The sequence below is a fragment of the Meriones unguiculatus genome, chromosome 5 (assembly GCF_030254825.1).
Source record: "Meriones unguiculatus strain TT.TT164.6M chromosome 5, Bangor_MerUng_6.1, whole genome shotgun sequence".
In the NCBI taxonomy this organism is placed as follows: domain Eukaryota; kingdom Metazoa; phylum Chordata; class Mammalia; order Rodentia; family Muridae; genus Meriones; species Meriones unguiculatus.
In genome coordinates, this window is record NC_083353.1 from 116,684,287 (window position 1) to 116,704,501 (window position 20,215).

At 46.4% G+C, this 20,215-nt stretch overlaps 1 protein-coding gene across 4 annotated transcripts in view; it reads right to left on the reverse strand.

The window, feature by feature from the left end:
- Prmt8 (protein arginine methyltransferase 8) overlaps positions 1-20,215 on the reverse strand; it is an 82,626-nt gene that overhangs the window by 11,508 nt on the left and 50,903 nt on the right. For all 4 annotated transcript variants that reach the window (XM_060384250.1, XM_060384249.1, XM_021637048.2 and 1 more), the window contains 3 exons: positions 13,088-13,230; positions 12,438-12,525; positions 5,253-5,368 (listed from right to left, as the gene is read on the reverse strand). In XM_060384250.1, coding sequence (XP_060240233.1) covers positions 5,253-5,368; positions 12,438-12,525; positions 13,088-13,230 — 347 coding nt within the window. The remainder of the gene's footprint in view (positions 1-5,252; positions 5,369-12,437; positions 12,526-13,087; positions 13,231-20,215) is intronic.

Below are 20,215 nucleotides of genomic sequence, written 5' to 3' on the forward strand. Positions count from 1 at the left end.
CCTGGAGGTGGGCAAGCACTCTCAGATTGCCTAGGAAGAGGGCAGATGCAGGCTTAGAAAGTGAAGTTCTCTAGTAGCTGAAGGGAGAGGCTGGGCTTCAGAGTCAGGTGGAGCCTTCCGAGAGGTGGACACTGCATAGTTTCTAAAGCCCAAAGTTGGAGAGTGAGAACTACCAGAGAGTGAGCCTTGGTCCTATGGGGGCCGTCATAGATGGTATAAAACTTCCTATTCGTCCTGATAAGTGACATCCTGTCCTGTGTGACAGCCCAGGAATGCTGGTCCTCTCCCCACCATAGAGTCCACCTCCCATGTCCAGGAGTCTTCAGAATCAGTGGAGAGTTTCCCACACTTGCTGCCCTGACCTCCTCCCACAGGGCAAACTGAGTGTCCGCCCCAGCTGACATGGACCCTGTAACCTTCTCCATAGCGTGGGCTGCTCCCAGCTTCCTGTGTTTCTCTCATCATAATTTCTGACCCCTTATCACCCTAACTTTTCTAAACCAAGTGTAATGTTGATCGCACCAGGCTCTTCACCCTCCTGTTGGGAATCGCAATGCTGCAGGGTTCTGATTGCATTCAAGGCTTATCCCTACCCCATCCTGTCAGCAGAGACCCAGCCTGGGGGGGGGGAGGGACTGCTCCATGGTAGGAAACCACTTCAGAGGGTGTGTCTGACAAACTTTCTCAGGGTTCAGGGTTCCTCCAAGCCACACCTCATTGTAAGTTCCCTGTAGCTCAGGGGGAACTGAGCAGTGATTAATGGTGTGTGTAAGCACTTGGTGACTCTCCTGCCTCCTTCTCATCCAGGTCCTTTCAAAGTGTCTGCATCTTTCTCTTTTGATCCTCAGCCACCAGCCCAGCTTAACCTTCTGCTCTTCTGTAGGGGTCCTGTCACCTCCATCCTCAGCCCCTGCCACCAGAATGGATCCTTCAGGGGACAGAAGCTGGATCTCATTGTCTGTGTGCCCTTGGTATGTAATTCAGCATCCACAGGCATGGTGCTCAGCAAACTCCCAGAACAGCCCTCCCTGCCTGGAGCCTTTCCTTCCTTCCTGGCCTTTCTTTCATAGCCACCCACCCACTTAAATTGTGTCATTCTTGGTCTACAACCTCCAATGACTCCCTATGACTTACACCCAGATCTTGTAAATTTCCACATCTATTACTTCCATTTCTTTTTTTGTCACTTTTCACATGAACACGTGTGAGCACATGCACACATATATATACATGAATGCAGACACACATAGATACACATACAGATGCAAACACACACACACACACACATTACTTAGGGAAACTTATATAAGCTTTTACCTCCACACCCTCTAGGTGTTTCCGAAGTCATTAATTTGGGAAACTATGAAGGGATCAATGTGTTACTGGTTTCACACTGGCTCTGCTGTGACACTCTGAATGAAGCCACCCTGCTGTGTGAAAATCGCATTTCACTATCTAGTCTGACTACACTTGCCTGTCTCTGACCCTCTTGGTAAAGGGGTTTTTCTCTATCCCCCAGGGTCTTCCAGCAAAGTAGCCCCTTTGCCATCTTTCCCATGGGAAAGATGGGGGGAAGATATTTTCTATATAATAATAATTAGGTGCAGAATTCACTACTCCTGGAAAAAGGAATTCAGAAATAGGAAGTCATAGATTTGTTGTGTTTGGATTGGTTTTTGTTCTTGAGACAGAGTCTCACAAAGACTGGGCTGGTCTCTAATTCACTATGTAGGTGAAACTGGCCTTGAACTCTGATCTTGTGCCTCTACCTCCCAAGTGCTGGAATACCACCAGGCCTAGCAGAGACGTTTTAATCAATAACTTTGCTTTAGGTGTACAGAACCCAAAGTAGCCAGTGACCACAGTGAGCAGCAACCACAAAACAGAGAAGACCACTAGTGATTTGTATACTGAAGTCCATGTACCTCAAACTTATAGTCATGCTTACACACACACACACACACACACACACACACACACACAAATCATCTAGCAGGAATCACATCTCCAGACAGTCTCTTAGACTATCCATCAACCAAATGTCAGCTGTCAAGACTTGTGTTAGCTGACAGAGTTCCAAGGGTCCTAGAGACATTTGCATCTTAATGGGGCCTCTGAGGGAACAAAAGGCTTCCAGGCAAAGGGCAAAGAAGCCATGTATTGGAGTGACAACAACAGAGAGGCAGATGGGTCCCATTTGTGGGAAATGAATCATACCAGGCTGGGCTCTGGGGACACAAAGGCCTGGGGCTCAGGTGCTTGCTCTGGTCCACAGCTCAGCCACAGTTATCCCCAGTGATGCCCCAGAGCCCAAGCACTATTGCTGGAAGGGTTCTTTGTTTCTCATTTGTACCCTTGAGACCTCAAGAAAATTCACTGCCTTGGCCTTAGGCAACCCCAGATAGAACAAGGATCCTCAGGGAATAAGCTTCAGAGGAGCTCCTGGCCTCTGCTACCCCACCTCTCAATAATGTCACAAATAGATGTCTCCAGGCAGAAGTCTGGTCAAAACAGAGTCTTAATTATAATAAAGTGTCACACTCGGCAGTGTTAATAGCTATGAAAACAGCAATTAAGTGTGTGAAGAAGGGCAAGTGTTTTCCCAGAAGGCTCAGTGAGATGCTACAGAGAAAGAAGGCGGTGTGGGGAGAAAGAGCACTGCAGGGGCAAACATTCTCCCTCCTATCTCAGAAAACATGAATAGGAAGAAGGGCCACAGGGCAGCAGTGAAAGTGGGCAACGGGCATCTTTGCAGAGTGGAGTCCCGTAGCCCCAAGACATATTCAAAGCACTTCTGAGTTTGCAGGGGGAGCAGATGTGACCCCCCCGCCTCCTTCATAGTCTAGTCTGGCTGCTTGGCATAGGGATACACCCAAGTACAGCCATGGCCAAGGATCTTGCTGGTACCCTCTTGGAGAAGGGAAAAGGAGAAGGAGGAAGAGATGCATTAGGGCTGAGAGTAGGGGAAAAACTAACCAATTTGTGAGGCCATAAATTGCAGGTGACATACAGAAACACCGGGGCCACATTGTGATGGGACTATGTCAAGAGCAGAAGCCACCTAGTGCCCCAAAGCACTGACAGGTTTTATCTCCAACCTAAAGCTGTCTCACAAAGGTTCCTAATGGCAGCTTTGATGGCTACTGAGTTGTTTGGGGGAAATCGATAGCACTAGTTGACAGCTACATATTCTGAAATTAATCTGTTTGTCTGTCTGCCTGCCTGTCTGTTGTTTGTTTGTGGTACTGGGGATTGAACTCTGAGCCTGGCACATGATGGGCAAGTGGTCTACCTCTAAACTACTATATGAATTCTTCCCTTCTTGTTTTTGCTGTTAAGATGGAGTCAAATCAGGTTGCTGAAGATGGCCCTGGGTTCTCTATCCTTCTGGAATACAGAATCTAAAGACCTGAGCCCCAAGGCTCAGCTCCTCTTCTTAATTTTGAGGAGCATATCTTGCTTTGACAGTCAGATTCTCCCATTTTCCTTGTTCTTGTTCAGAGTTCCAAGAGGGAAAGCCTCAGAGGTGCAGGGTTTATAGGAAGCGGTGGCCATATTTCCTCACCATGGTTCTAGCCAGTACCAACCAGGGAAGAGATGAGAAAGGAGTACTGTGAGCCTGGGGATGAGAGGCCAAGACTCAGATCTGAAGCCAAACCTCTTGGGCAGGATATCCTAAAGTGAGGATGATCAGGTGACCCTTCCCAGTACCACTGGGATGGACAGTACCAAGGGCTGAAGTGGACCCTGTGTCCAGAAAAAAAAAGGGAGTTCCTTCTGTGCAGACTTTGGAAACTTTCCCTCAACTTTAGAGCCTGTGAACTGGTCCCCTTTCTTCTGCTAGAAGTGCTTCAAGCCACCGGTCTCAGCCTTCCAGAAGGAAAGGGGGGACCAGGGGCACAGAGAAGGCAAGGATGTCCCAGCAGAATGAAAAGACAGGTGGGCTGATGAGGCCTATAAGGAGCCATGGGTTTACACCAGAAAATGAACTTGCACCATATGAAATGGGTGTCCTTGAACCTAAAAACATAGTAATAGTAGTCTCTAGTCACATGTCCATTGTGTCTCTTTCAATATACAACAGTAGCACACAGGAGTACTAAAACACAAAAGGGGGACTGCTGGGAGCCAAAGCTATTTACTGAAGCCAAAGTCAAATAGTGAGCCAAAGCTATTTAGTAGAGACAAAGCTATTTATTGAAGCCAAACCCAAATAGTGAGCAAAGGTCATTTAGTGGAGACCTAAAGCTATTTAGTGAAAGAGTTACCTAGGACCCTAAGTCATGGGTGATAGATTTGTGAGGACATCCGCCTGTTAGTTTTAGAGCATCCAGGAGATATCTTAAGAAAACATCTTTATGGTATCTTGCAGGTGCAATACTCAAGCCATGAAAGAACTCTTCGTATCTCCTGCAGCAATAATTTAGCCTTCCCCTTTTCCTGCCTTCTCCCTATACAAATTGGGTAAAAATTTCTAATAAGCGAAGCCTTGATCAGACAAACAGACTTGGCTTCATTCCTTGTGTCTCTTGTCCTCCCCCTATTCTTTAGACTCCCCTCTTTAGGAACCCGTTGAACTCTTCAGGGGACTGAAGAGATCCATCTCGCCTTGAGCAGTGACAGCTCCTGGGAGGAGCTGGGGTGAGAAAAGTGATGGGGGTGGGTTCAAAGTTTATTGTTACTCTTCCTAATTAGACGTGTTTGGGTTTTTAATAAGAAGAATGGATTAAGGGACCAGTGTAGCACAGATACTGACCAGCTAGTAATCTGCACTGAAGAAAACCTTGTAAGAAAAGATGTTCAGAGCACACACAAAGGAGGAGGCTCTAGGATGGAGCTGCGGGCTCTGTCTGTGTGAGCTAACGTGTGGCAGCATCATGAGGTCTGGGAGGTCCTACACCACATGGACAGACACTCAGCTCTGAATTGCCCTGCTATCCTGAGTCTCCATATCTGTCCTGCCTCCCAGCAGTTTGGTCTCTGACACTCCCCCCCTCAGCCTCACTCATACCACCAGGAACACTATTTTGGGAGCCCACCCCCACCCCTGCTCCTAGTAGTGCCACCCTGGAGTCATCTCAGCAGTTCTGCTTAATCAGACTGCCAGGTTTTCACTTGTTACCAGGCTCTAAATGAAGTGGCCATGGTGTCCTCAGTGGGGAGCCATGCAGGAACTGACATTCCTTGACTTTCCAGAGTGGCACAGCTGGGTCCTTAGCATACCCACGCCCAACCCAGATGAGTCTCCAGACCTTTATTAAACAGGCATTGGTCACCACTTGCTTTGGGTCCACGATGTCCACCAGGGGCTCCTTCATGGCAACATCCCGGATACAGGTCATGTCAAAGCCATAGACGTTCTCCCACCCTGAGGAAACAGATTGAGACATGAAGGATGACACGGGACCCTCAAGCTCACCTAAGGTCTTGTGTGCTACAGCACAGCCTGCCTAAGACAAGGTAACGGGGTGAAACCCCTGTTTCTGTCAATCAAAATACTGCAAGCATCACTCACCAGCAAGGGAAACCTTGCAGTGAACAAAGGCTCATTCACACTGTGTCATTCACACCTCTAGAAAAGGCAAATCCCAACCTGGTCAGGGAGGTAAGGTAGGCTGTGAACTCTTGAAGTTCACACATCTATAAAGCAAAAAAGCTAAAGCCATTGCCCTCAAGATATGTGACTTTTTCTGGCATGTGCTTGCTGCCTTCTCTCCAGGCCATTTACTTTCCTATGCCTGGGCCTTTGCTCAAGTTTCCTGTTCCCTACAGGTCCATCTGAACCTTTAATGCAGTCAAGAGAAACATGGGCTCTTCAATGAAACAGGTTCATGTTTGAGTCCTGGCACCATAGCTTAATCTCTGAGCATTGGACAGACTCCCTCTCCTTCTGGTCTCTCAGAAGCCCAGCTTTCTCAGCACGTGGATCCAGGAGAGAGCTCACCCTATCACACACCCACACCATGCCATCAGGCTGAAAAGCACTCATGAGAGCTCATACCATTAAAAAAAAAACACTCTGTTTAGGTGGCAATCATTCTTACAGGGCTCTGGGCCACTTTGACCTCTCATGAAATGCTTCCAGTAGGAGGAAGACTTAGGGTGTTGGAGTGAGTATGTGAATTTGAGCCTGGGGGGCCTCACCACCCTTCAGTGATGATGCTAATTGCTATTGCTGATTAGTCACTTTTGCCTAATATACACAACAACCCCTCGAGGGTGCCAGGCTACAGATGAGAAAACTAGCCCAGGGAAATTGGCATCTGGCTCACGCACAAACCTCGACCCAAAGTCACACACCAGCCCAGGGACATCAACATGGAGCTAGGAATAGAACCACACTGACCCTTAAGCCTCCAGCTGTGTCCCAGTGCAACAACATCCCAGCATGCAAAGTTCTCTCTGCCAAAAGGAGGGCCTAGGCAGGGGCTCTGGTCATAAGCAAGCTGGATCTCATTTATCTGTTTATTTTGAGGGGGTTAGAAATGCTTTGAAGTAAAGATGCTTTTGTCTAAAATCTTATTAAATGTAAATTTTCTTTTAGTGTTCATCACACAAATGGTGCCTTAGGGAACTCAGGTCCCTGTGTGTTCTGAAGAGAGTGGGTGTGGAAGAGGAGGTGTGAATGGCCAGCAAAAGAACTTTGTTCCTTTCAAAGGTACACAAAGATCTCTGGGGTGGTGGGGGAAGCAGTCAGGGAGAACAATCATTTCCCAGAGGGTGAGCACAGCTGAGATTCTGCTTGCAGGGAAGAGGCCAGTCGTGGTCCATTCAATCACAGGAGGCTGGTGCCAAACTCCAATGTGTGTTGAAACCCACATTGTGGGGGCTGGGGAGGCAGTTCATCCGTTAGAGTGTTTGCCTGGCATGATGAAGCCCTGGGTTCCAGCACCAGCACTGCATGAAACAAGGTGTGGTAGTACACGCCTCTGACCCTCATGCTCAGAGGTGGAGGTGGGAGAACCAAGAGTTTAAGGTAAGTCTTGGTTCTGTAGTGAGTTGGAAGCCAACCTGACTTTATGAGACTCTGTCTTCAAAATAGACAGATAGAAGATAGGTGATAGATAGATAGATAGATAGATAGATAGATAGATAGATAGATTATAGATAGAGGGAGAGATGATAGAAGAATAGATGATCAGTAGATGGATAGGTTATAGATAGATAGATGATAGATGAGTAGATGATAGATAGATAGATAGATAGATAGATAGATAGATAGATAGATAGATAGACAGATAGATAGATAGATGATAGATACATACATACATACATACATACATAAAATCCACCTTGTGGGAAAGAAGCCATCCAGTGGGCAACAGAGTAGGCCTCAAAGCAAAACACTTTGGAGAATCCAAAGGCAATTATCCATCCTCTTCCCAGATGAATGACACATATGTACCGAGACACACTACCTTAGGTTTAAACACCTCCTTGAACAGCTGTGTACCTGTCCTTTCAGTCCATTACTCCGTCCCTCCAGGAAAATTTCTAAGTAAGTGGTCAGATAAATAAAAACCTTGGAGATGTCACGTGTAGGGGGTGATGGCCTGGGTGTTTGGAATTCAAACCTGAGTTCTTCCACTTATCTGCTGCAAAACTTTACGCAAGTATGAGACACCTCTGCGCCCCACTCTCTTCTTCTTTAAAATGAAGCTGTTGGTGATAATCCTCCAGGGCCCTTCTGAGCATTGATGGGTCACTCTATGCAAATCGCTTGAGACAGTGCCAAGCACAAAGAAAGTCCTTGGCGTGTGGCAGTTGTCGTTATGTGATTGGAGCACCAAGCTGAGCAGCTCTGTGTAGATCAAGCCTCTTCCCCAGTCTTAGGAGTAAGAGGGAGGATTTGGTTCAGTGGCTATGTGTCCTAGAATCATCTGCAATGCTTCTTAAAGTGCAGGTCCTGGGTTCTGAACTGTCCCACTGGACCAGAATCTCCAGATGGGAGACTCAAGAAGCTGGACTTCACAGACAGGATTGTTCCACCCAGAGTTTGGAAACCTCCATGCTGCTTGGTCTTTGAGGTCTTCTCAAGTCCTGAAGCCATGGACTTAAGGTTCCAGGACCTTTATGAGCCCCCTTCCAGTCACTGTGGGCCCTTTCATGTCCTTGGCAGCCACAACATCTGGCACAGCACAGGCCTGCTGCTGACGCTTTTCAAGCTGCAGGTATTCATAAAGAGAATGCTGGTGTCTTTCTTGGCAAGTGCCTGGTGTCGTCCTCTAGTTACCTTTACTGGGGTTAAATGATGCCTTATGTCTCTGGCTAGACTGTCTCACTCCAGTCATTCAGGGGGGAGTATCCCACACCGTCAGAAACGCATTTTCCTGGTTCTGCTGACCATTTGTTCCCTACTAGCCTCTTTTGGTGGACATGAAGCAGAGACGGGAGGATATGAATCAGGTGTGTTAACTTTCTATTGCAACGATTTACTGTCTATTGGAGTATGAGATAATTCCTTATCTAAGTAACATTAGAGGGGTCTAAGGATCTTTTGTTGATGGATTAACATTAATTCTGAAACAGACCATGATTACCTCATAATAAGTGCTATTAAGGCAACATCAAAGCCTGTGACTACAGGCCTGTTGACTTGAGGCCTTATTCCAAAAGCCTGTCAGAAGAGAAAGCCTCTTTTCTGGGTTTAAATATCCCTCATCTCTCTGCATTGCTGTGTAATACACAGTGCCCAGCATCTGTGAAGAATTACAAGACACTGAAAGGGGTAAAATACGATCTAATATCCAAAGGGAAAGAATAGGCCAGACTCAGCTATAGCTCAGGCATTGGGATTGCCCAACAGAGACTGTAAAGTAACTGTAACAAACACATTAAGGAATCCAGTGGGAAAGGTAAAGGATGTGCAATAGATGGGGAGAAAACTTCATCAGTGAGAGGGAAACGGTGTCTTCAAAGGCCAGCAAAATTCTCCAAACCAGAATCTTGCTGTCAGAGAAGAGGAATCCCTGTAATCAGCTTGTTAGTGGGGTAGACGGAAACATTGAGAAAATAATCAATAAACCTGAAACCGGTTCAATAAAAATAACCCAAATTTAAACACAGTGAGAAAAAAAAATCCAACATCCACAGTATAATGTCAAACACATTTATAATGAAACTCCCTAAAGATGGGAAAGACCAGACAGAGAAAAATACACATATGTATAGTTAAATTTGTTCCAGATTAATGAGATAATCAACCTACAAATCCAAGCATTGTATATAACCCCAATCAGGATGCATGCAAGGAAAAACACACCCAGATAAATCAAAGTAAAACTTGAGAGAGGAGGTGGAAAGATGAGAGGGGGGTCGAAGAGAGAACAAGACACCTTGTCCAGAGAGACACATACCCAGAAAGAGATAACGTCTTAAAAACAGCCAAAGAAACATAAAATACAAATAAACAAACAGAATGTTATTGGAAAGCAAGGCAAGTCACCCCTCCTCTTTCTCTGACAGGAATGATCTGAGTTCTTCTGTGAGGGCTGAAGGCCAGGGCCGATGGCCCAGAATGCCACCAGGGGAAAACAGGGGTTCTTCAAGGCTCCATTTACAGCCTCTCTATGCCTAATGGGAGGTGTTTATAGTATCCTCGTGTGTTTTAGGCTGCCAGGAGCAAAGTGAGCAATGGGGGAAAATTCTTCATATAAAAATGTATAGGTCCAAGAGCAGAGCTCTGGATGTAAGGAGCAGAGAGTAGAAAAACCAAACAGCCTCCTCAGAGAGTTTCCCTGGCAGCCTTCCAACCACAGTGTAGGTGTCTCTACACTGATTCTGGCTCTCCACCCTCTAGCCCTCAGCTGGTTGCAGAGTCTAGTACTGGGCTATTTGTGACGGGAGTGAAATGGAATACATGACCCAAATTTGAGACTCCATACGTAAGTCTCTGCAAGAGGGGACTGTTTTTTACTGATTGTTCTTCTCTCTGATTCAAACACATTCCCATGATGGGTGATTATTTGTTTTATCCCACAAACCACGAATACCCTGAGCCACTGCAGGCCAGGTACCCGGCTCTATCTGCCCAGTTCCCCTTTAGCTGGTCAATAAAGTAAGGGTAAGGCCTATATTTTGTTGTATGAACATGGCTGAGAAAGGGAAGGAGTAGGGAGAGTAAGAGAAGAGAGGGTAGAAAACAGAGAGGGGATGGGGAAAAAAAAGCTTTCGTCCTCAACACTTTCCTTTTTTTAGGGTGGACAAGCCTTACTCTTCTGCCCCACATTTACATTGTCTCACGTGGTTCTTGGGCCAATTGAAATTTGTCTGTAACTGTTCCCTTGGCAACCAGCAACCGGAAGCTGTTGTTTAAAAACACATTTATCTAGATGGTCCTGTTTTCTTTAACAACAACAACAAAAAAAAAGTGACTTAAAAAAAAAAACATTTAAGTAAAATACTTAGCTGTAGACCAAATAAAATTGAAATGTTAGAATCTTGTTCTTTAGGGATTTAGGGTTTTGTTGTTGTTTGTTATTGTTTTTTGTTCTTTGTTGTGATGCTGGTGGTTGAAGCTAGGTAAGTACTCCACCACAGAACTTTAGTCAGCCTTTTAAAACAGACGCTCCGAAGTACTTTAAAAGAAAGAAAAAATGGGGCTTGACTTGTGGTTTTGTTCGTTAGTTGTTGGTTTGTTGGTCTATTTGTTTGTTTTTCTCCTTCCCAGAGCTGCAAACACAGCGAAAGGAACTGCAAGAAGAAATTACATATTCTCCAGTTCTGGGCTGGCGCCTAAGTGGTAGCCGCTGTCCCTTCCTCTGGTAGGTTCAGAACGGCTCATTGCAATGTGCCTGCTCCAAGGACTCCCAATGGGTTCCAGGGAGGGACGTGGGGAGGAGGTGAGTTTGTTCTGTAAACTACAAGGCGGCTCCATACAGAGCTGTCCTAGATGTTCAATAAATATTTAAGTAGATAGGAGTGCAGAATGGTCCTGACTGTTCTCTCCACATGTTGCCCAGTGCAATTATGCCTCACAAGCCCAAAAATGTGGTTCCAGGGTGATCTGCATTCATTTTGCACGCACATCTGACCACTGTTCACCTCTCAGTGGCTTCTTCAGTCTTTGTAGAGAAGATGCATGGTCCAAATTCCAAGCCACCAGAGCCCAGCTGGCTTGGCAGGGTTCAGAGAAGAATAAGATGCAAGTTTGTTCCTTCTGAGGCTAAGCCTGGCCTATTCCTACACATGCAGCAAACTGTGGTACTCTTTGGCATATATGGTCTGATTTAGTCCTTGTGAATCATTGAGATTGACGGCATCACCTCTCACTGGGGCTCAAAGTCAGGTAACTCGCTCAAGGTTACTCAGTCAGTAAATGGCAAAGCCCACATTTAAAACCCTGGAGTTGGCAGGTATCAAAGCATTCACCCTAAGTCACCCACATCTCCTGAATTTCATTCAGAGACCCATGTCCCTCCTTTCTTGAGGGCAAATATTAGAAATGGCAGTGACATGGGAGGTTTCTGGGGCATGGATCTTCAAGCCAATCCTTCATTTCCACATCCTGAACTTTGACCTTTCCACACCCTTTGACCTTCAGCTTCCATAAGGGTATGTGAACAGGCTGTGAACCTTCCACAGCCATCTTGCCCAGCAGGTGTAAGCAGCTCGTGGGAGGGAATCCTGGACATACTGGCTGCTGTGCATCTTAGAGCTCCTTCCTCCAGCTTCTGTTTTGAATGCTGGTGTGTTGGGCTGTTTAAACGGCTCTATGCTCCTTCGTCACATGCAAGTTCCAGGTGACATGGCCAGGTCTCACCTGACAGAAATATACTGGGTGCCATTCCACTAAATACCAGGTCCATATCACCAAGAAATATAATATTTTAAATGAAATAGAATAAAGTAGTCCTTTAGAAGAGATAAAATACTGACAAAGGTCTTTTTAAATTTGTTTTTGTTTTTACCAACACGCAGAGCTATTTTGCCTGAGAGAAGTCACTATTCTAACTTGTAAGACATTATGGATACATATTTACACGAGCCCCTACCCCATACACATACACGCATATATACAAACACACTCTCTGATCCTATGTATCCTTAGAGGAACCTAATGGAAGAATCCATATTTTACCTAATGTGATGAGGACGAGGACTCAAGGTGATTTTGACCAATTCGACTGGCATGGAGGCAGGATTCAAAAGGACTGGCTTGATGTGAGGCCTGCTAATTATGGCCTGACACTCCCAGACACCTGCCACACTGTTCTCTGCACAAACACAACTCTCACCACCCCAGTGCCGCACTCCTTTTCACCTCCAAGAGATGTTATATTTTACAAGCTGCATTGAAATAAAAAAATAGAAGAACTCCAAAGAAGAATCCAGAAAGGGTCACAGAAAAACTCTCCCAGGACAAGGACTACCCACCCTGAAGTTTCTCTCACACCCAGTACACGATGGAAGTAAGACAGACCCAGAATGTGACTTACAGTGGATTTTGAAGTCCTTGTACTGTCTGTCTTCAATTGCTACCACGTACAAAGCTGCCCGGTCTGGAAACATAAGCCCTCCAGGTTTCTGTTGATGAATTGTGGGGAAATGGGTCTCGTAATCTATTCACCTGACAAAGACATCACATTTTGAACTGCACATAGAGTCGCCAGACAGGCACCCCCTTGCCAGCATTTCTCACTCAGTGGTCTGACAGCTTCGCTGGACATGGCAGTAATGCCCCCGTGCTGGTTTGGAGCAGGGAGAATCTGAGGGGCTGTGGTGGAGCTGAGAGGACAAGTGATGTGCCGAAGGCAAATCAAAGAGGGACAGAGAACCAGCCTTGTGGCTCGGAGAAGCCATGGCAAACAGTACTCCCAGTTCTCTGGCAGTCTAAACAAGAGCAAATGAGCTTCTGCTCTAACCAGAGAGGACAAAGTTAGACCTACTATGGTTCTGCATTCTGACAGCAGCTGTGTTGGACCAGAGTTGATCGCTCGGTCCCCTGAGGCAGTAGTGCTTTGAAGAGAGGGCCACGAGACAGGTGATCATCTAGCCCATTTCTCTCTGAAATTCTTAGATCCTCCCCCCCCAGGCTGTGGCAAGCCAACCCTCAGAGCAGTGCGGGGACAGCATGCGGACCACTTACCAACCACTTGTCCCTGGCAAAGATCACGGTGTTGAGCATGGATTCATAGAACAGGCAGTAGCCCATCCACTCACTGATGATAATGTCCACTTTGTCCACGGGCAGCTCCACCTCCTCCACTTTCCCCTTAAATATGGTGATGACTAGAAAACAAGAAGCCGGAGCCATGCTGTGCAAGGGCCCATGCTGCTCTTAGGATGTGACTTAACCTCATACGTCACCAGAGGAATTTAGTCCTTGAAAAGTGACTAAAAGGCTACTTGACTGTGCCTCTCATCAAAGATACCGGACAGTTACTGTGTGCCCAACTCTGTGTAATCTGCCTTAAGAATTAGGCACGTTATTATCATCATCTTCTCATACAGCTAAGGAAACAGAGGTACGGAGGTGAGGTGGCGGCAGTAGGCAGAGTTCGGGTCTGATAGAACAGGCCTGCAGCGCTCCTGCTGTGCAGCCCCCGTGCTTCATGAGAGAGCACTATGACAGCTCAGGCCCAAACTGATCAAAAGACACTGAATGGGCTGCTCCTGCGTCTGCACACAGCCAAGGCCCTGCACTCAGTGGGTGTCCATCTAGGGTCTGTGAAGGAAGCAAATTGGTGTTTTGACAAGACCATGGACTCAGCAGACAGAAACCCAGGGTTAAATGCTGGCTCTTCTAATTAGCTGTCTGATTTTACACACATCATTTGGCCACGCAATTCCCATCCGTTTCCCCAAAGAATACCAGAGAGCAGAGAGCATGAGGTCTTTGCTGGGGTGGGGGTGGGGGACTGGTATTGAGGAAATGAAACAACACCTAGGCAGCACCAGGCCTGAGGCTAAGGCTCAAGAGAAAGTAAGAGAAACATTCCTTATTTAACGATAGATGGAGGAGAGAAAGAGATAAGCACCCACCCCACCCCCCACCCCGGGAGAAGTGACTCCCACTGCAGCAGGAGAGGGAGCTTTGTTGGGTTTTTGATAACTGGACACAGAAGGACACACGGTCATGCGTTCTTTGATGCACAGATGGAGAGAAAAGGTGACCATAGTGTGTGCTGTGACACTGGAGGGGTGTCATGTCAGTTGCCTGGTGGTCCCTTCTGAACACCTCTGTTGAAAGGCCACACACTTTCACGCTCTGAAACCCTCCTTCTGTGACAGCCCCCAGGCAAATTACACAATACCCGACCGTTGCTAACACAGCCGGACAGAAGCCCAGACTCCAGAGCCACAGACCAATTACACCACATCTGTCTTGAATTCACTGCAATTATTTGGGCCTTGAGGATCCTCTGGAGCAAAGGGTGCACAGGCCAAGGCTTTTGTGTGGTGTCTCCAGAGTTGAGGGTGTAATTGGCAGCCTGATGGTAGCTCCTTCTCCACCTCACGGTTAATCAAGACTTAATCTGACTTTATAGTGCCTGACGATGCTCAGAGCCATCCACCCTCACTGCTCAGTAGGTACACCTGTGCCCTACCTTGTCACGACTGTGACCCCTATCCCCAAGAAGGAAGAACAGACAAAGTAAGCCCGGACTGCTTCAGAAATTTTGGAACAAGTGGGAGGGGCAAGTGTTGAGCCTGTGGTCCTTTGGGGTCCTAAGACCCCGAAGTGCCACACAGTCCCTAATTTATTCCTTGTTCTGAAAAAGAATCAACAAGCACACTCTTGACTTTCTGCCTAACTATTAGCTTGCAAAGCCTGGCTTACTTTTTCTTTTTTTTTTTTTTTTCTTTTTTCTTTTTTTTGTCAATAGTTTCACAGTGTTCAATAGCCTTCCTTTTTGGTTTTGCGTTGTTTGCTTGTTTGTTTGTTTTTCCTTACGGCCCTTTCCTCATGTTTATATGCAGATGTAAAGCTTTGGGTCATCTTGTTGCCTTGAAATATAGCATGGTCTCCTTATAGCCAAGGATAAGACCCCCTTTCTGCCTCTGGGATCCTACACCCCCACTCTGGGTGCTTAAAGGCAAGGCAAAGCTCTATCTATGATGACCTCAGAGATACTTAAAGGAGGAAAGTGTACTTAAAGGGGGATACTTAAAGGGGAAAAAAAGGGTTTATTTTTGGCTCACAGCTTGAGGACATAGTCCATTGTCAGGGAAGTCATGACAGCAGACGCACGAGGCAGCCGGGTATTCTGCATCTACAATCAGGAGTCAGAGATGAACACTGGTTCTTAGTTCCCTTTCTCTTTTCATTCAGTCCTGGATTCTAGCCCCTGGGATGGTGCTGCCCACAGGTAGGATGGGCTTTCCACATCAGTTAGCCTAATATAGAAACTCCCTCATAGATGTGCCTGGAGACTATCCCCCAAGTCAAGTTGACAGTCAGTAGAACCATCACCCATGTATGTCTGTATATAATAAATGTATTATCTATGTATCTATCTATGTATCTGTCTGTCTACCTATCTGTATACTTATCTATTATAACCCATACTGATCAGAAAATAGTTACAAATGAGTAAGCACAGGGAACAGGAAAGACACCCAAGCAATATTTCATCACATGCATCCATCAGACCACACTAAAATCATACATAGTCTGTTTCCACAGCTCCATCACCTGCTTTATTTTGAATCAAGAACTGTACCTCCTGATGTGTCTATAAGGATGTTTCCAGAAATAGTTAAGGGAAGAGGGAAGACCAACCTGGATGTTGGCAGTGTATCCTAGGACTAGGTACCCTAACAGATGAAAGGGGGAGTGAACACCAGCATTCATCTCCCTCTGCTTCCTGACTACAGGTACGACATGACCTCTTCTTTACTCCACTGGCATGCCTTCTCAGCCAGGACAGAGGTTACCCTCCAACTGATTGCCATAAACTCTTTCCTCCTTAAGTTTGCTTGTGTCAAGGATTTTGTCACAGCTATGAGAAAAGTAACTAGACCCATACAGAATTCACCAGAGACACCCTCTTGATGTCCACAGCCAACACCTGTAACACCTCAATATCCATGTTTAGTTTCACAAGCTGTAAGGTGTGGCCTCCTGGGACAGGGCACATGTTGGCTGCTTGGGGGCTACTGGCTCTCATAGAGCATGTGGCTGGCCCAGGGACTCTGTAGGCATACAGAGCCTTCTCCGCAGAGAGGCTTTTTGAAGGGTAATGCTGGTGCCCCCAAGGCTAAGAACAGATAGGCTGCAGAACCCCTTGCCCAGTCTGGACCCCACATCACCGGGGCAGCATCAGTTCAAGGTGGCTTTGAGGTCACTGTCTGGAGCTGGGTTTCCAGGCCATAAGTATGATGGAAATTTTGTTCGACTAGCTGCGACAGGACCCCGGCTCATAAATTTTACAGTGATTAATCATAGCTAAGTGTACCGTGGGGAGCCATCAGCTCTAACTTGGGAGCTTTTACCCTGTGGCTTCAGTTGGGAAATTAGAAAACCAGAATTTAGTCATTGTTGCTTTTAATGGGATCTTTCTTTCTTTTTTATTTGAGTGATTATTACAAAGTAAATCAGGCTAGCCTAACCTTGTTTGGGATTTCAATGTAGCCATCAAAATCAGATGGCCCCATGAGGCCTGGGGTTCATGGTCTGCCATTTAATTTTATTTTAATTATCTATTTGTGTTTATTTTTATTTACTTACAGTTTGAGGTATGCTCTCATCCTGCAGCCCAGGCTGGCCTGAAACTCACTATGTATCCTGGACTAGATCTGAATTTACAGGGAACCTCCTGCCTCAGCCTCGCAAGTGCTAGATTGTAGGAATGAGCAACCCTGCCCATCAAAGAGCTAATTCTATCCCATAGAAAAGTGAGCAATAAGTCACATTGCTCAGGACAGAAAATCCATTATGATTCATGAAGCTCCCATACCTGTCACTATAACCACCACAAAATCCCTCTTCGTTCGCTCCATGCACTTTGCTTGATCTCCTTTTTTGGTGACACCTACAGTCCCTGCTATGTTCTTTAGGCATGAGCCCATGACTAAAATAGTTGCCTATTTTAGCTCCTGTTTCTAATACCTAGCAGAGTACTTGACTCTCCACAAACATTCTAAACTTCTTATGTGGAAAGGTAGATGACTAAACAATTAAAAAACAACAACAACAACAAAAAAAAAAAAAAAAAAAAAACCTGAAGATCTACAAACCAGTCCTAAGTATATGAGGAGAACATTATCAGCATTTGGAAAAGCAGCTTGAAGAGTGATTTCACAGGTATTCACTTAGCCATCCTCCAAGAGACAATGTGGCTGCTTTCACATGCCTACTAAGAGAATTGGAGTTTAGAAGAGTCAGTCAAGTTACAGAGACGAAACCTGGCCCACTGAGTCACCTGAGAAACTCACACAGCCTCAGTGAGGCTCCTTCCCTACCTCCTGAATGGGGACCACCGTTTCCAGGTGATCCCATCACCTGGGATCATCGTGCACACCCAGCAAGTACGTGAGAGGCAGAACGGACAGAAGCTGGAGAAGGGAAGGACTGTCCTGTCCTTCTCAAGGCTGCTCATGTAAGCAATGGAAGGAAAGACAGAGCAATGGCAGGCAGCTAGGCTTGGCCAGAACTGCCATCTTGGCATCAACCCATACTTTGCCTCTGTGCCCTGTGTTCTCCAGGGCCCCGGTATGCAATAAATCTCTCTCACAGAATCAGAGCCTGCACACTACAGGGCACTGGTAACAGAGTAAAGAAACCATCAGTTTTTATCTGTACACATCACACTCCATTACAAGTGGCGTAGGTGGGCCTTGGTGTACTGCATACGGCAAAATGGTACTCTCTCCTGGTCCAAATCCCTATTCAGCTGAGAACTGGGAAGTTGAGATTCCACCCCTCCTCCAGGGCATGCTTCCTGTCCTAAACAGCTTTGGATCCCTGCAGGATTTGGGGAACCAGTCTGCTAAACTGGGGCTCCAAAGACCTATTGACCTTGGCCAGAGGTGTTTTCTAACAGAGACAGCACCCACCATGTATCTTACTTGAAGTGTTGGCTGTATTAAACACTCTCTCCGACAAAGCCATTTGAGGACTCCTACCCACCCCAAGCCATCCATGAACACTGAGAAGCACTGGCTTGCTCTAATCTGCTTAACACTGAACACAACTGGCCAAGGGCAGATGACTCTGCGGGCCTGGCCCTCGTGGATATTAAGAAAGAAATTACACTGCACAGAATGCCTTCTCCTAGGCTCAGGTGCCCAGAATATCACCCCCCACCAGGGCTTATTCTTACCCTCTAACCAGACCAGAAGCCTACAAGGGACAAAGAAAAAAATGTCCCTCACTTCAGGGGATTTACACAGAGGGCCCTCCACTGTAGGCTTCGCATCCACTGATTGGACCACCCAGGAATCAAGAAGATCTGAAAAGTAAGTGGTGTCTGTGCTGAGCTGTGTTTGTCTTTATTCCCTAGGAGGCATCAGCTAACAACTATTTACATAGTGTTTCCATGGCGTTAGATGTTCTAAGGAATGTGGAGAAAATTTAAAATATGTAGAGGATAGGCACAGGTAACATTCAAAATCCACATACATACATACATACATACATACATACATACTATGCCACTTTATTAAAGGGACTTGAGCATGATTGGTTCCTGCTATCCTCAGGGGGTCCCTGGAACCAATCCTGCATGGGCATTGAGGAATAACTGTACATTAGTCCCCCTATATAAAATGCTTGTCCTGTTCCTTCAACATGGCTGGCCTCTGCTCTCTCTCTCTCAAGCCTCTGCCTCAAGGCCCTCTCTTCACCTTCCCGATGGTGAGTGCTCTCTGTCACGAACAACTCCACATTTGGCTAAGGCCGAGGATCTGGCTTGCTTCCATGTATATGGACCTATCTGCATTGCCCCCGTGGCACGCCTGGGTTGGCTACCCAGAGGCTATTTAAGCTGTGGGCTGGCTTTCCCCGGGGTCCGAGGATTGTTCAATGTTCCTGAATAAACTGCATTGAAAAAAAAAAAAAAAAAAAAAAAAAAACAGTGTTCCTTTACCACCAGTGCTTGTTGATACTTAACATGGAAGGTATCATGGAAGGGAAGCAAGAACACCGGGAGAGTGGGGATGTGGCTAGGGGATGGGTGGAGAGTTGAGAAAGAGACACTAACCTATCTATCTGCTAATGCAATAGATATGCATAATGACTAGGGTGTAAACCTTTCCTCTGGAGCTGACTGGGGACAGGCAACCACTCGGGCCGAGTTAAGAGAGGCTGTCTGAAGCAGGCCCCTGAGCTGCTCCCACACACCTGCATGACTGTCCATGCTAATGTACCCAGGAACACGCATCCCCCCGCCCCCACTTCCTCACCTGTTCTCTCTAAGCACACTCACGACCTCTAACTACACAGTAGTCTGTGTTCCCTGCTTTTGTGACCAGGCATCTTTGTGAGGCTAGAAGCTTCGTGACAGCAACGATTTTTGTTTTCCTAGCCACATGGTTAACTCCTTTAATACCTATCATGGGGCCTGGCATATGGGACGATAATGTTTGAAGGGATGAATCAATAAAATTACTAATGGATCGTTTCTCTGCAGTTAGGAAAAGGAGAGGCAATTGCCTGAAGCTACTGGTACAGGTTCATTCAAAACAGTTTTACGTGATTAATCTCATTTCTTCTTTTGACAGCATTATTTGTCAAGCTAATAAATGAAGTGATAGTACTAACAATGGCTAACAGATACTGGCTTCTGCCTGCCCACCAGGGCTGTTCTGTTTCACACAGTGGTGTGCTAAAGACATTTGACTGGATCTCCAAGGAACAAAAATGGGGTCCTTAGAATTTGACAGTATGGGTGGTGGAAACGCACAAGGACCAATTCCCAGGCACTGAAGTCACTGCACCTTTTCCTCAGGTCTGTTGAATATGGCTTTGCAGGGTCTCGTGTAGAGCTGCTCTGGGCTTTGTCAGCTTTATAGCAGTAACTGCCTGGTGACACCGTGAGGTCTGAATCGCCATTACGCGTTCCCATTTCACAGGAGAAACTGAGGCTCACACAGTAACTCATCTTAGAAGCCTAGCTGCACTCTCCCAGATAGATGCGAGTCAGAAATAGCTCATGCGGTGTCCCAACATGGGGAAAGGTAAGTATCAGCTCACTGGCATTCAAATGGAGTCAACAGCAAGTTATCATGCAGGCTCATAACCAGTCTCATATTCCATTCCAGAGCTGATCAC